We start from the raw sequence: 14,701 nt of genomic DNA, 5'->3' as shown, positions 1-14,701 counted from the left end.
CTTCCCTCAGCCGTCACGTACGACCAGAGCATTCTCTCTCACATCAAGATTATTCCAACATCTTAGAGCCGCTTCGGACGAAGAAACTATGACTGTCAACACAACGGATCGCTTGGCCGCTCTACGGTCTCTCATGAAGGAGCGCAATGTTGACATCTATGGTACGCCCTGTGCCGTTCTCCGCCAAGACGATTGCACTGGCCGCTGACCCTTCTGGAATCTCGCAGTTGTCCCCTCAGAAGACAGCCATGCCTCCGAGTACATTGCCGAATGCGACGCCCGCCGTGCTTTCATCTCGGGTTTCACTGGCTCGGCTGGAACAGCGGTCGTCACGCTGGACAAGGCCGCCTTGGCCACGGATGGTCGTTATTTCAACCAGGCCTCCAAACAGTTGGATGAGAACTGGCACCTGCTTAAGACCGGGCTCCAAGATGTCCCCACCTGGCAAGAATGGACAGCAGACGAATCCGCTGGCGGAAAATCTGTTGGCATCGATCCCACCCTGATTTCCCCGGCGGTAGCCGACAAGCTCGATGGCGATATCAAGAAGCACGGCGGCGCAGGCTTGAAGGCCATCAACGAGAACCTGGTGGATCTTGTATGGGGAGATAGCCGACCACCTCGTCCCAGCGAGCCGGTCTTCTTGCTTGGTGCTAAGTACTCAGGAAAGGGCACAGCAGAGAAGCTCACAAACCTGCGCAAGGAGCTCGAGAAGAAGAAGGCCGCTGCTTTCGTCGTATCCATGCTCGACGAAATCGCGTGGCTTTTCAACTTGCGCGGCAACGATATCACATACAACCCCGTCTTCTTCTCTTACGCCATCGTTACAAAGGACAGCGCAACCTTGTACGTCGATGAGTCGAAATTGAATGACGAGGTCAAGCAATATTTGGCCGAGAACGGCACTGGGATCAAGCCTTACAACGACCTCTTCAAGGACACCGAGATTCTTGCAAATGCTGCCAAGAGTACTAGCGAGCCGGACAAGCCCACCAAATACCTGGTTTCTAACAAAGCCTCATGGGCTCTCAAGTTGGCGTTGGGCGGCGAAAAGCACGTGGACGAGGTCAGGAGTCCTATCGGGGACGCAAAGGCCATCAAGAACGAGACGGAACTTGAAGGCATGAGGAGATGTCACATCCGTGACGGCGCCGCCCTAATCAAGTACTTTGCCTGGCTTGAGGATCAGTTAATCAACAAGAAGGCCAAGCTGGATGAGGTGGAGGCCGCCGACCAACTGGAACAGTTCAGAAGCGAACAAGCCGACTTTGTTGGTCTTTCCTTTGATACCATTTCTTCCACCGGACCAAAGTGAGTTTCTCATATGAAATTCATTCACCTGAAGATGCTGACATGAACGCAGCGGCGCAATCATCCACTACAAGCCCGAAAGGGGCGCCTGCTCCGTGATTGACCCTAATGCCATCTATCTCTGCGACTCAGGCGCACAATTTTATGACGGAACAACGGATGTCACGAGAACGCTGCACTTCGGCCAACCAACCGATGCCGAGAGGAAGTCTTATACTCTGGTTCTTAAAGGCAACATTGCTTTAGACACTGCGGTATTTCCCAAGGGAACTAGTGGTTTTGCGTTGGACGCCTTGGCCCGCCAATTTCTCTGGGTTAGTAACGACTTGCTCCTTGTGGTAATATCCACGAATGGCTAACAATGATTCCAGAAATACGGGCTAGACTACCGCCACGGAACCGGCCACGGAGTTGGATCTTTCCTAAACGTCCATGAAGGGCCCATCGGCATTGGTACTCGGAAGGCGTACATCGATGTTCCTCTGGCTCCTGGCAACGTGCTGTCCATCGAGCCCGGTTACTACGAGGATGGCAACTACGGAATCCGTATTGAGAACCTGGCCATTGTTCGTGAAGTAAAGACGGAGCACCAGTTTGGCGATAAGCCGTATCTGGGCTTCGAGCATGTCACCATGGTACCCTACTGCAGGAAGCTGATTGACGAGAGCTTGCTAACGCAGGAAGAGAAGGACTGGCTAAACAAGTCCAACGAGGAAATTAGGAAGAATATGGCAGGCTACTTTGATGGAGATCAGCTCACGACGGAGTGGCTGCTGCGGGAAACGAGCCCGTTTTAGGTTGTTTTTAAAGCCGAGTTTCAAACCCGACCGTCCAGACGATTTAGCTCAGAGCTTGGAAATATGTTGGGCCTTGGAGTATTTTGGATCCGCCCATGAAAATGAGACTTAACAGAACATCCACATCAAGTCTGCACTGGATGTTTTTTCAACTGGACGAGTGTGCCGAAGGATCCCAGAAACTGCCTTGCGCCAGGGCTGACCGGGAATCTAGCGATTTTTTTTTAACATGCCCGCTGCTGCTGTATGGCGCTTGGGTTGGTTTTTTTTTGGCACCCATGGCGGCTCTCATGTCTTTCAGATGGCTATCTGTTGTGGCACACAAGCCGAGTGGTCAACACGAAGCTGGTCATTGGTCGTTCAATGTAGCGAAAGGAGCGAGGATAGTCATAGATGTTCAAAGTTGGAAAACCAGAACAGTCTCAAACATTAGATATCTGATAGTTTTTCAAAACGCCTAAAATGATCAACACATAGACAGCGTATTACCATCCATGTCTTGATGCCGACTCCGCAAACTTCTCCCCCGATGATGTGATACGCCATGGATGCATCTTGATGTGTAGAGTTAATATTGTTTTCTCCTTCGTTGAACCTTGCTCGATCTAGAAAGACATGAAAGCAGAAAGAGCAAAGGTTATGGCAAAGGCAAGCTTAAAGGCCATTTTGTGTTGCAACGCCTTGAGAATCTTTGACGAGTTCACCTTGTCGCGAAGATGCAACATGCCTACCAAGTCGATGCCGTAACGAGACGCAACCTATTCCCATGCTTTTGTCAGTACATCACTTTTCTTCCATTTCTGTCACGAAGTTGAAAAGCCCACCTGAACAATCACCATACTAACACCCGCCAAAAGCACGAGCGTCTTGGAAAAGACACTGATCAAAAGACCGGTGGCGAAACCTGCAAAGGCCGCACAAGTCGACATTAGCCTCCCGTATACAACTAATCAAAATATCCAAGCTGGGTGGTAGTCATACCGCTCAAACTCCCACTAGAAAGCTGCTTGATCGTTTCCGGGTTCAACCACTCCTCCTTGTTGTCTTTCTGGGAATGGAGAGACCGCGACTGCTGCGAGCTGGACAAGGCGTCTAGCTTCAGAGGCTGTTGTCGCGCGGCCAGGGCGAAGGTGGTTGTGAGACCGAGAGTGACGGGGACAACGTTGCGCCGGAAGGCAGCGCGACAGGCTATGCGGGTGGCCATATTTGGTGTTAGAGGTGATGTAGCGACTTTTGGTGTTTCGTGACGGGGACTTTTGGTGGTGAGGTTCGCAATGCGACGTGAAGAAGGGGAGGATCGGAGTAATGTGAGGTTTTGTTGTGTCACCTTCATGGACTTTTTGGTGGACGAAAAGGCGGAAAGCAATACGGTAGAATAAGTAAGCATAAGCTACCTCTCTAGTGAGTATTACCAAGTGTCGATCCTGTTGATACCGTTCGTTCGTTGGTTGGAAGCTTGAAGCTCTCTCTGCTTGAAAGCTCAACAGTTCACCACTTCAGCAGCCAGTTACCTCCACGCTACGCTAGCTACAGATCGTGACGTAATGAGGTTCTTGGCAGGGACACAAGGAATAGCTTGAACTTCTCAGTGTTGTTGACAACTCAGGGTCAGGGACGAGGAATTGAGGATGCCTCTACTGCATAGTGAAAGTAAAGGAACTACGTTAAGCCGTTGGTGCGAAGAAAAGGACAATCTACGAAAGAGCAATCGAGCATTGTTTCCTCCTACAACTTCACACAAGCAATTCGCCCGGACACAGGTGACAGACAACCTTGTCATTGAATGATCCAGTTGGATCTGAGTAGTGTATGTAGTATGTGTGTATCTTGGCTCGCTTGGGTCACGGTCCAGCACTCCCGTCTGGAAGTCTGTTGCCGAGAGCGGAGAGGCTTGCCTGCCGACGGCTCACCCCGCATTCTACCATACGGGGTCCCACTACGATACAGAGGTACGTACTTCCAGACCACGCGCTTGAAGGACCCAGTCTTTTTTGATACCCCGGTGTTGATCAAGGAACGCGTCCCGTCTCTGGGACTGCACTTTCCTCCGATCTACCTCCAACCGTACATCAATACGTCAACATCAGCGCCGACGGAATACTGTGTTCGCATTTGCATTCACGATTCTCCAACTTTTTCCCGCGGAGGAGATTCCGAGAAATTGAACAGGACCCCCAACACCTGCATATGCACCACCAACTGCCATGATATCCGCCCACACGAATTTACCCTAATACAAGTATATAATTCTACCGACTTCCCACAACTCTCTGAGACCCGATATCGACAACTTCAGGCGAGAACCCCGCGACACATTCACGATGCCCAGACCGAGGAAATCACGGGTTGTGCCGTCGCAGCCTACAGCCAACAGCTCCTCCGCCACACCACCCGTCGTCACTAAACCGACTGCCACAGACCCCAGCAGCGATATCTACGATGTTAGCGATCGAGAGAAGGAACGCGCTAAGCAGCGCGCCGCTGCCGTGGCAGCAGCCCAACGACACATGAATCCCGACCAGGCCAAGGAGCTGGAGGACGCGAAACAGAGGCGAGACCAGGCCATAGACCGGCTGGCCAATATGACCTCAACAACCGGTACTGCCGACACCGACCGTAATCCCGATGCCGCGACCTCCTATTCCAGACGTGAGAGAGAGGAGTCCACCCGACCGAGCCCGCGAGCGCCCCGGCGATTAACAGGCGACACTTCCGGCCTGGATCTGGATGATGATATGTTTGACCTCGACGATAGTCTCGAGGACCCTACGATTACCGCACAGAATGCCGGTGGCTACCGGTCCGCCAACACCTCTTCGTTCGATGTCGGTCTCTTCCAGCGCCACCGTCCACGTCAAAACAGTGTCTCAGGCAGAGACGACGGACCCGTCAGGCCAAGTAGCAGGGGGCCCACTACACCGAGCGTCATGTCTACACTTAATCTGGGTCTGTTCAAGCGACGAGCGCGCGAGCCCAGTATTTTGGGAACGGCACAGAAAGGACGACGACAGAGATCCCTGTCCGTGACTTCGCAGGTGTCACGCATCCCCATGACTGATGAGGAAGATCATATGGATGTGGATCGAGAAGCGGCTATTGAAGACGAAGATTCAGGTCCAGATGGCGAGTCGACGCCGCTCGACATGATGAAGAGACGGTCTGGTGCCAGCGCTTTCACAGGCGCAGCTTTGGGTGCCGATGTCACGATTCCGGCCTCCAGTGGAGCGATGCCTGTCGACGACGAAGAAATCATGGAAACCGGCTCTCCATCTCGGCGCTCGAAGAAACGCAAGTCACTTGAAAGCCACTCCGGTCGTAAGAAGCGCGGCAGATCAGTGGTACATGAGCAACCTGTTCCTGAACCAGAAGAGGAAGAAAATGAGGTCATTCACCAGTCGATAGAGATGCGAGATGGAAGCGACAGCCCCATGTCATCGCCACTCTCAACACCCGCCCTTTCGCCTGTTCCAGACCATATACCGTACAGTCCTCCCAGGCAGTCCAGGCCCCCCATCGATCCTAACGACCCGGTCAACGCACCACCCGCAAGCGATTCCTCAGAAGCTGAGAGCCCAGTGGCCTGGCCATCACTCAACAACTTGACGCACCGGTCCTACAACAGCCGGCGAGCAGCACCTGTTTATACAGAACGACTTCAGACTCCCGAACTGCTACCACGCCTAGGCGGCGGGCCAATGGGGGCCGTAGACGCGGACATGTCATCCGAACTTTCCTCACCACCCTCACTCACACACTCACCAAACTACAAAGCCCCAAATACTGCAAAGGCCTCAGCAGTCGTCGCCGCAGCATTCAAAAAGGCCACCGGAGCTGCCAAGAAGCGTGAAGAGGAAAAATTAGCAACGGAGGCACTGACAAGCTTGCTGCCTGCTCGACGGAATCGCGCAAAACCTGACAAAAAGAACAAGAAGGGGAGGAACAAGGAGAACCCTTACGACATCACTAGTGACGAGGGCTCCTCCTCCTCTTCTGAAGATGAAACTGCCGCAGACGGTGACGAACTATCATACATTGCCACCGCTGCCGCCAGGAAAAAGAAGGAAAAGGCGCTTAGTGCCGCAAAGCAGAAGCAGCTGAAAGAGAAGGACAAGCAGAAAATGAAGCCGCCACTTGGTACAACTACCAATGGCAAAGCCGCTGCCAAATCCAAACCCGGCTCTTCGGAGCCAAAGCGAACGTACGGTAGAGCAGGCTCCGACAAGGAGAACGCCGATGGTGCTGATGCTTCGGGCGGTGGCAGAGATAAGGAGCAGGATGGTGAGGACGACGATGATGACCAGGAACCAGTTTCTGCAATGGACCTTGGTGAGGCTGAAGAGTTGCCGGAAACGACGCAAATGATGACGGAGAGGCTGGGTGAAGAGCTGCAGAAGGCGGCGAAGAAGTTCAAGGAGGTGGATAAGTGGGAGTTGTCGTTTGAGGAGGTTACGCAGCCGAGTTCGCCTATTCCGGATGCTAGGTGATGTGGTCATGTTGCATTTACTGGGTTATGGAGTTGGATTTTCATGCCGGGTGGTCTGTTTTTTTTTAACTCGAGCACATGCCGCAATCCGGAATGGTATGTGACATGTTGTATTGTGTTTCAAAGGTCGACGGGTATCTGGATTACTAGCGTTCTGCATATTCACTGGCTGAAAATAATGCTGTCTTGTTCACCTCAGGTGTCGCCAAAAACTATCACCAAAGACATGAATAGGCCGGCTTTGATATGCATCTTCAAATGGTGATCAGGTCGGGAGAACATCCACGATTGATAGCGGTATTGTTGGTGCAGCTCCGCATGATCCCGATTCTATGTATCCTTAGCCAAACCCCCCTTAACGCCTGTAATGCCGTTGATCCGTCAATCATGAAGATGTTAACCCATGTTATTTTGCATACAATGCTCTGAACGTGTACGAATCTGTCCTCAGCCCCTATCTCGGCGGCGGACGGACAAACTGAGTCTGTGGTGTCAATTGCGTTTGCCCTGGGAACCGTGTTGTTGTTGTTGTTGTTGTCGTCTTTGTAGCCACACCCGGACCTAGGATAACGCTCTCAACTCCCTGCTTGATGAGCGGCAGCAGAGGCGCTACCTGGTTGGCATCACGAAGTGCGATGGTGACCTGATCCAGTTTGAGGCCTTGCATGAAGAGTTTCTGTTTCGCAAAGCCAACAAGTCGTCAGCTAACCTATTCCTTCGCAATCCTGTCTCCTTTGTCCCAAAAGAACTTACCGTCTTCACATTCTCAAACTTATCCTCCCTCTCCGTATACTCTCTAATTACCTCCTCCTTATCAAAATCCACATACACCCTCGTATCCCGCACCCGCACCAGCACGTTATCCAACCGCATGAACATCCGGCACAGCAGCAACATGCGGTGCTCCATCACCCGCAGCTTCACGCTGACGATACTGCACCCGTTGTCATCTAGCTCACTTTCGTAAAGGACCACCTCGTCCGCGAAGAGGATCGGGTCTCGCCGCTTCAGGAGCTCAATAGGTATATCCGGTGTGTTCTCGTCCCCATGCAACTTTGTTTCTTTCCCTTCAGCCCCTCCAGTCGAGCCGGGCCTCTCCGTTCCACAATAGTCCGTTGTATAACTCCAGTCAAACGGCTTGACCACCTCGCTGATGCCCGCGCTCGTCTTCTCGCGGCTCGAGCTCCACTCGCCCGCGTACGCCACCTGCAGCATCTTCTCGCCCGTTTTGTCCACGCGCTCGAGCGCGTCCTCGGCATTGAATTCGATCGACCAGCCCGTTGGCCGGTGCGTGATCGAGACGAGGTTATCACCGAAGATCATCTCGGGAATTGGAATTCCTAGCCGCACCGACATGGCGTCGATGGGACCCGATTTGAGGATGGGCAGCTTACGCGTGGCAATAACGAAGGCGCCTTGAACGTGCGTTGTTGTGGCGGCTTCGAGGGCCGAAGGGGAGGGGTACGGTTCGTTGAGCGATGATATGTGGTTGATTTTGACGGACGTCATGGTGGGCGTCGTCGTCGTCGGGTGAGGGATTCGGTCACTGTTGTGTACGGGCGAGGGCGTTTCAAGGTATTAGACACCCAGTTGTTGCTGTGCTTGTGGGAATGTAAGAGGTCAGACCTTTATTTGAGGTCAAACGTCAAGCTGGGTACAATTCCCAGCAGTTGATGGTGCGAATGAAGGCCGATATGTACCCCGGGCCTTTGTGTTTTCCATGTCCAGATAGTTAGATGAAAACTGTCGGAGGCTCAGAGCAGCTTGAAGATCTAGCGGGGTTTAGCGGGGCTTCCCCCCCATTCAGCTCCGATGTTAGCGCGCACCTGCAGGGGCGGCAGGGCTTGATTGCTTGGATGTCGGGTTAGTCCCGTCGCTGCGACGACATCTGCCATCAAATGTTGCTTCTGCCAGATCTGAGAAAAACAAAGATATCAGACAAATGAGATCCTCACAGTCATATTCATTGCCGTACCAATTACCACCGAGTCAGGTCTCTTCAGGTTGTCAAGTCCAAGGGCGTGCCTCCTGTAATCCTCTAGACGCTGCTGAGCCCAAGCCCACCTTCCCACTGCATCATTGCTGGTCTCAGTTGTTTGATCAGGGAGCCCAGGAGGGAAAGTTCGGCGCAGCCAGACAAGACAATGACTGTTGCTAGGCAACGGAACTGAGCCCCGGTAAATAAAGCCCCAATCCTGGCCCACCATCTGGGAAGTGCCATTTCAACTCCAATCAGCATCAACTTCGCTGGCCTTGTGTAAAACCAACCTTGCTTGACAACCAACTTCAACCAATAAATACTGAAGTGGCCTGCGCTTTCAACACGACGCCCTAGGAGTCGAGTGTATTGCTTTGCGCCCGCCCGCTAGTTTTCCATCATCTATGCAACATCCCACCTAGTCTTCCTGGCGACTGTTTCTCATTCGCGATCCTAGAAATCGTCGTGCCCAAGATGGCGGGCCAACCAATGGAGTCACGCTTCGGGCGCATGTCGATACATGACGAAAACAACGATCCAAGCGATGGCGCTCGACTTCAGCAAAAGGCGAGAGAGCTCAAGTCAAAGGTATGATTTTTACAACAATGTTTGCTTGATAGCCTTTCTGACTGATATGCGCGATCGTAGGCAGGTCCCAGTCAAGTCCAACACACGAGCGCCCCCGGCAGGCCGAATCTCTTCAAAGTAGCCCTTCAATCGCAAAGCGGCAATACCGTAGTAAGCACCTCCGTTCCTTGTTCCTTCGCAGATCGCGCAAAGGAAGAATCCGCCCATCATCTCTAGCGAACCTCCCTCACCACGAAAACCACAGAGAACCGTTCCCGTTGCCACGAAATCTTCGACCATTGTTTCATCCGCCGCTCACAAGTCCACGACATACGCCGGCATTCGTAGAGTCGACGACGATGATCACGACGAACTTTCGCAGCCAATGGCCTCCGCTAGCGTTTCTTCGACAGGTACATCTACATCCGAGTCATCCTCTAGTGCCGGCTACGATCAGTCGATATCCCCCAAACAATTCCACCTTGGCATGTTTGAAATCGGTCGGCCACTTGGCAAAGGCAAATTCGGCCGCGTATACCTCGCGCGGGAGCGCAGCTCTGGTTTCATCTGTGCCCTCAAGGTGCTCTACAAGTCGGAATTGCAACACGGCACCGGAGTCGAGAAGCAAGTGCGTCGCGAGATCGAAATTCAATCCAACCTACGACACCCCAATATCTTGAAGTTGTACGGACACTTCCATGACAGCAAGCGCATCTTTTTGATTCTCGAGTACGCCGGCAAGGGCGAGCTGTACAAGCACCTACGCAAGGAAAACCGTTTTCCCGAATGGAAAGCAGCGCAGTATGTTGCGCAAATGGCATCCGCCCTCAAATACTTGCACCGCAAGCACGTCATTCACCGCGATATCAAACCGGAGAATATTCTAGTCGGCATTCACGGGGAGATCAAGATATCGGATTTCGGCTGGAGCGTGCACGCGCCCAACAACCGGAGGCAGACGCTCTGCGGAACCCTGGATTACCTGCCGCCAGAGATGATCCGGAGCGGATCCAAGGATAACTGGTACAATGAGAAAGTGGACTTGTGGAGCTTGGGCGTGTTGACGTATGAGTTTTTGGTCGGCGAGGCGCCGTTTGAAGATACGCCGATCATGACACAGAAGAGGATTGCGAGGGCGGATATGACCATTCCCGAGTGGGTCAGCAAGGAGGCAAAGGATCTGATCAAGAAGGTAACAAGTCATTGTTCCCCATAAGGATGGTCTTTCAATGCTAACCCATGATCCAGTTGTTGGTACTCGACCCTGAGAAGCGTCTTCCTTTGGAGGAGGTGGAGAACCACCCTTGGATCTTGAAGCACTGCGTCAAGGGAGAAAGGGCTGCGAACCGGGAGAAAATGGCAAGTAAAATGGGCAACTGAGGGGTGTCTCTTGGGTTTGCTTTTACTTTGTCTGATATCCGTCGAACTTTCTTCGAGCACTGCGAAAGCGTGGAGCCCACTTGCATTGTTAGCTTGTTTTTCTTGTTTTGTTTTTCCTTTCTTCTTCAGGTTGTAATACGGGCGTTCTTGGGCGTTTGAGCGAGAGGAAGAGGGCTAGGATCAGAATCCCCGTATTGTCAAGGGGAGGAGGCTTATGAGTTCATTATCTGTGCATATACGTTACCTACGTTCCGGCATTTAGCGAGCAATGGACTGGACATTGACTTTAGTTTATGTATCACATGTGTGACAGGTGTATATATCAGCGCCACGAGATTAGAGCTGGAATCTCAAGTAGAAGTGGTATCATTGATTGTACATGTTAAGAAACGTTCATCACAAAAACAGCAGGAGTACATGGTATAAAACGCCCTCTCCATCCGCGATACAGGCTCGAGATCACCTATAAATCTCCTCAAACGGCCTCTTGTCCGCAAAGCACGAGTCCCACACCTCGTTGACCACCTTTGTTGCATGTACATCGTCCTTGCACGTCGGTCGTGCCATAACCGACTGGATGGCTCGCATACGAACGCAGTTCTGAAATTGTTGGGTAAGCGTCCAGTTGCCTCGGACAATAGACTCGCGTGTCCATCTGCACTCGCCGCTGAGCATTGATGCTCGGATCTGCTCAGAACATTCCAAAGATCAGCAACTGTCCTTCCAGCTCGAAACGAAACAGACGGGACAGGAAAGGGAGAGGGAACTCACTTCAGTACAAGCAGCGTGCCTCAAACTCTTCTCCCCGAACCAATCCACCTTCCACCTCAGATGATCCCAAGCATGCACCATCTCATGCGCCAGCGTATCCTCCAAGTGTCCTCGATTGCGCATCTCATTGGCGCACAACAGGATGCCATGATCAGGACTAAACCCACCACCCTGTCTGGCAACCTCTATCCTATCCTCCTCTCCCTTGTCCTTGGTTCCGGGAATCACCACAATCCTGCTAGGACACCGGCGACACACGACATTGGTCTCATCCAAGACGCCGTTTAGGTTGGCCACCTTCTCACGCAGGAACCGGATCACCGGCGAGTTCTGAAACAGCCAGTCACGGTCGGCCTCGCACCGGGCGCAGTCGCGCGCCTCGTTGGCCTTGTACCGGTCTTCACGGTAGTGCTCGACGCCCTCGGGCGTGATTTGGCCGGTGAGAATCTTGAAGTAGTTCATCCACCATTGGATGGAGGGGTCGTAGCCGGTGCGGGAGGTGTCGTTCGTGAGGTAGCGAGGAAGGAGATCGTTGGCTTTCGAGGAGGAGGAGGGTTGCGTATCGTTCTCGGTGACGGTGGATGTGGGGAGGGAGGAGGGAGGAATGCCCGAGGACGCGGGGCCGGCGCTAGTGGTGGGCGCTGGTGACATGGTGAGTATGGTGTGGTTGTCGGTTCGGACGTTGTGTTTGCTTCGAGGTTGAGCTGGAGGTTATCGTCGAAGGTGGGGGTTCCAATCGTTGATCTGCAATCGAATCGGATCGTGATTGAGATGAGATGGGCACCTTGACGGGGAGGTCTGGGACCTAAAATTTACAGTGGAGACACAACGGAAAACAGCCCAGCTGCACCTGGCATGTCGTCACTAGAGGTACCCGGACGCGCAGTGAATAGACGGAGGTAGGTAGCTAAGGGCAGTTTCCCATCGGGACGGAACCGGGAGTTCGGGACTTGCTTTACGGGCACCCCACTATGGTAGGTCACCTTAAGCCCGGAGCGGTCTGTCCCTCAAAAGGCGCTGAAAATGCCCTGTGACAATGCCCTGAAACTGGTCTTGGGCGGTGACCGTGGAATGCCCCTGGCCCAGTTTTTTCCTGGCTGTCCTCACGTTCCCGTCTTTGTGCCCCGATGTCGGCCGTTGGCGCGGTCAACAACGAGTCGGTCCACTTTGCCAAAGTCGCGGCACCCACTGTGACTCCAGTTTCCAGGAGCACCCAAGGGAATCATGTCCGTACCGAATGCACCTTGAAGGGATCAATTCCACATCGAGAAACGGTTGTTGATCGGCCAAGCTGGGGTTGAGTGAAATCACGCGCGTACCATACAGGCCAGCTGCAGTCTGAATTCTTAAAAAGATGGAGCCCGAGACGCAACATCACCATGTGTGTAAGTGCAGAACCACACTCTGTTATCTCATCTCACTCACCCATCCTCCTCAGGAGCGGTCTCAGTCTACTGTTTTGAGGCGCTTGTTTGAAAGAGCTGTGTGTTAACGCTTTCTTCAACATTATAGCTATGAAGAGCCCTCGTTCCCTTGGAGTGGTCATCAAACTCGGTGAGGGAAACCCCCCAATGTTTTCCTCGAAATATCATGAACTGCTCTAGGTTCATGTGAAACGACAATAATACACGCTGGATCTCATCAGCCACGGCTCACTGGGCTAACACTCACTCTCCCAGGAACCAGTTCCATTGTGGACGAAAAAACACATGAGCCCCTTCTATCCAATCTCACCCTGATAGTCGAGACAGCGGTCAAGCTACGTAAAGATGGGCATAAAGTCATCATTGTCTCATCCGGCGCCATCGGAGTTGGCCTCCAGAGAATGGACGTTGAGAGGAGACCAAAACACATTTCAAAGTTGCAGGCAAGTCCTCCTAGGTACACCACAAGAAGGATAATTTGACTTACACCATAACAGGCCTTGGCAGCTATCGGACAGTGTCGCCTAATGAGTCTGTGGGACAGTTTGTTCAACCATCTCAGACAGCCCATCGCCCAGATCTTGCTCACCAGAAGCGATATTTCCGATGTGAGTGGGGATCACACACCTTGATGATGAACGACTTTCCGCTGACTTTCTCTTCAGCGATCACGATATCTCAATGCGCAGAACACTATTCATGAGCTGCTCGATATGGGCGTGATCCCCATCGTCAACGAGAACGATACGCTGGCCGTATCTGAAATCAAGTTTGGTGACAACGATACTCTGTCAGCCATCACCGCCGCCATGGTCCACGCCGATCTCCTCTTCCTCATGACCGACGTCGACTGTCTCTATGACAAGAACCCCAGAACCAACCCTGACGCCCAGCCAATCGAGGTTGTGGAAGATATCGGTGCTCTTGTTGCCGATGGTGAGAAGCTCCATTCTTATTTCTGTAGCACAGGGTCTCAAACAACATTCTAACCATGTGCCTCCACTTTCCAGTCTCTCAAGCCGGCTCATCGCTCGGCACAGGCGGCATGTCCACCAAGATCGTAGCCGCCCGCCTTGCCACTTCCGCCGGCGTCACCACCGTGATCACTCGCTCTTCCAACCCTGGCAACATTCACAAGATCGTCAGACATATCCAAGGCAGCCGTTCCCCGGCCTCCCTTACCACGCAGGTCAACCACCCGTCCACAGCGTCTCTCGCCTCGCTCAACAACAATTCCGACTCCGTCACTGGCACCTCCACCCCAGCCGTGGCCGTCAACCCAAGCTCCGAGCAGGTCCCAGCCGTCATCAACCGCAGCCAGATCCCGCTTCACACGCGCTTCCTGCCCTCGCCCTCGCCCGTCCGCGACCGCTACTTCTGGATCCTGCACGGCCTGCGTCCGCATGGAACTTTGTACATCGACCAGGGCGCGTACAAGGCTCTCCTCGGCAAAGCTGGGCTGCTTCCCGTCGGCGTGGTGGACGTGGAGGGTTTCTTTGCTCAGCAAGAGGCTGTGCGCCTGTGCGTCGTTGACAAGCGCCGGTCTACGCCCGGTCCGGATGGCAAGATGTGGGAGGGTGAAGCGGTTGAGGTGGGCCGGTGCCTGACCAACTACGCGAGCGCCGAGATTGCAAGGATTAAGGGACATCAGAGCGTGGAGATTGGGCAGCTGTTGGGGTATGCGGATAGCGAGTATGTGGCGCAGAGGGAGAGTGTGAGCTTTTACAATGCGGTGAGTAGGCCGGCTAGTCCTGTTGGCGGACATCGGGCTTGAAGGTATGGCATGGTAGAACAGGTGCGGTTATACGAAAAACATGGACGGGGCTTGTACCTTGAAATTACATGTTGCAAACGACGTAAACAGATACAACTTGAGTGTTGCGTAAGTCGGGATCTGGACGAACAATGGCTTCCACAGGTATAAAAACAACGAGGTTGAGAGGTTCCGATCACAATTCCTAATAAAGAATATAGGTATGTCTTGGCCCTC

At 53.1% G+C, this 14,701-nt stretch overlaps 8 protein-coding genes across 8 annotated transcripts; 5 read left to right on the top strand and 3 right to left on the bottom strand.

Moving 5' to 3' along the window:
* Positions 1-88: 88 nt before the first annotated feature.
* NEUTE1DRAFT_122163 (uncharacterized protein) lies at positions 89-2,137 on the top strand (the record flags this gene model as incomplete). Its single annotated transcript, XM_009852596.1, has 4 exons — positions 89-161; positions 228-1,311; positions 1,364-1,625; positions 1,683-2,137. 4 exons carry the CDS (start codon positions 89-91, stop codon positions 2,106-2,108), a joined length of 1,845 nt encoding a protein of 614 aa, XP_009850898.1.
* Positions 2,138-2,358: 221 nt separating this feature from the next.
* Positions 2,359-2,591, top strand: NEUTE1DRAFT_94847 (uncharacterized protein; the record flags this gene model as incomplete). The annotated part of the gene is made up of 1 exon (XM_009852595.1): positions 2,359-2,591. A coding segment is annotated over one exon (163 nt), but the record flags the coding sequence as incomplete, so codon positions are not given.
* A 122-nt stretch (positions 2,592-2,713) lies between these two features.
* Positions 2,714-3,441, bottom strand: NEUTE1DRAFT_41301 (uncharacterized protein; the record flags this gene model as incomplete). The annotated part of the gene is made up of 3 exons (XM_009851944.1): positions 2,714-2,866; positions 2,933-3,012; positions 3,090-3,441. 3 exons carry the CDS (start codon positions 3,439-3,441, stop codon positions 2,714-2,716), a joined length of 585 nt encoding a protein of 194 aa, XP_009850246.1.
* A 988-nt stretch (positions 3,442-4,429) lies between these two features.
* NEUTE1DRAFT_81720 (uncharacterized protein) lies at positions 4,430-6,656 on the top strand (the record flags this gene model as incomplete). Its single annotated transcript, XM_009852594.1, has 1 exon — positions 4,430-6,656. One exon carries the CDS (start codon positions 4,430-4,432, stop codon positions 6,590-6,592), a length of 2,163 nt encoding a protein of 720 aa, XP_009850896.1.
* A 182-nt stretch (positions 6,657-6,838) lies between these two features.
* On the bottom strand, positions 6,839-8,208 carry NEUTE1DRAFT_63040 (uncharacterized protein; the record flags this gene model as incomplete). The annotated part of the gene is made up of 2 exons (XM_009852593.1): positions 6,839-7,267; positions 7,345-8,208. The coding sequence occupies 2 exons, from the start codon at positions 8,098-8,100 to the stop codon at positions 7,046-7,048; spliced, it is 978 nt and encodes a 325-aa protein (XP_009850895.1).
* A 767-nt stretch (positions 8,209-8,975) lies between these two features.
* On the top strand, positions 8,976-10,805 carry NEUTE1DRAFT_129656 (serine/threonine-protein kinase 6; the record flags this gene model as incomplete). Its single annotated transcript, XM_009852592.1, has 4 exons — positions 8,976-9,157; positions 9,218-9,307; positions 9,339-10,328; positions 10,385-10,805. 4 exons carry the CDS (start codon positions 9,044-9,046, stop codon positions 10,514-10,516), a joined length of 1,326 nt encoding a protein of 441 aa, XP_009850894.1.
* A 170-nt stretch (positions 10,806-10,975) lies between these two features.
* NEUTE1DRAFT_81713 (mitochondrial inner membrane protease atp-23) lies at positions 10,976-11,938 on the bottom strand (the record flags this gene model as incomplete). The annotated part of the gene is made up of 2 exons (XM_009852591.1): positions 10,976-11,203; positions 11,288-11,938. 2 exons carry the CDS (start codon positions 11,936-11,938, stop codon positions 10,976-10,978), a joined length of 879 nt encoding a protein of 292 aa, XP_009850893.1.
* A 583-nt stretch (positions 11,939-12,521) lies between these two features.
* Positions 12,522-14,699, top strand: NEUTE1DRAFT_146323 (glutamate 5-kinase; the record flags this gene model as incomplete). The annotated part of the gene is made up of 6 exons (XM_009852590.1): positions 12,522-12,672; positions 12,800-12,841; positions 12,967-13,154; positions 13,209-13,319; positions 13,377-13,647; positions 13,722-14,699. 6 exons carry the CDS (start codon positions 12,642-12,644, stop codon positions 14,483-14,485), a joined length of 1,407 nt encoding a protein of 468 aa, XP_009850892.1.
* Positions 14,700-14,701: the final 2 nt, after the last annotated feature.

Source organism: Neurospora tetrasperma (genome assembly GCF_000213175.1).
Source record: "Neurospora tetrasperma FGSC 2508 unplaced genomic scaffold NEUTE1scaffold_3, whole genome shotgun sequence".
Lineage (NCBI taxonomy): Eukaryota > Fungi > Ascomycota > Sordariomycetes > Sordariales > Sordariaceae > Neurospora > Neurospora tetrasperma.
Note: the sequence above shows the minus strand (reverse complement) of the source record. Positions and strands in the feature narration are given on the sequence as shown.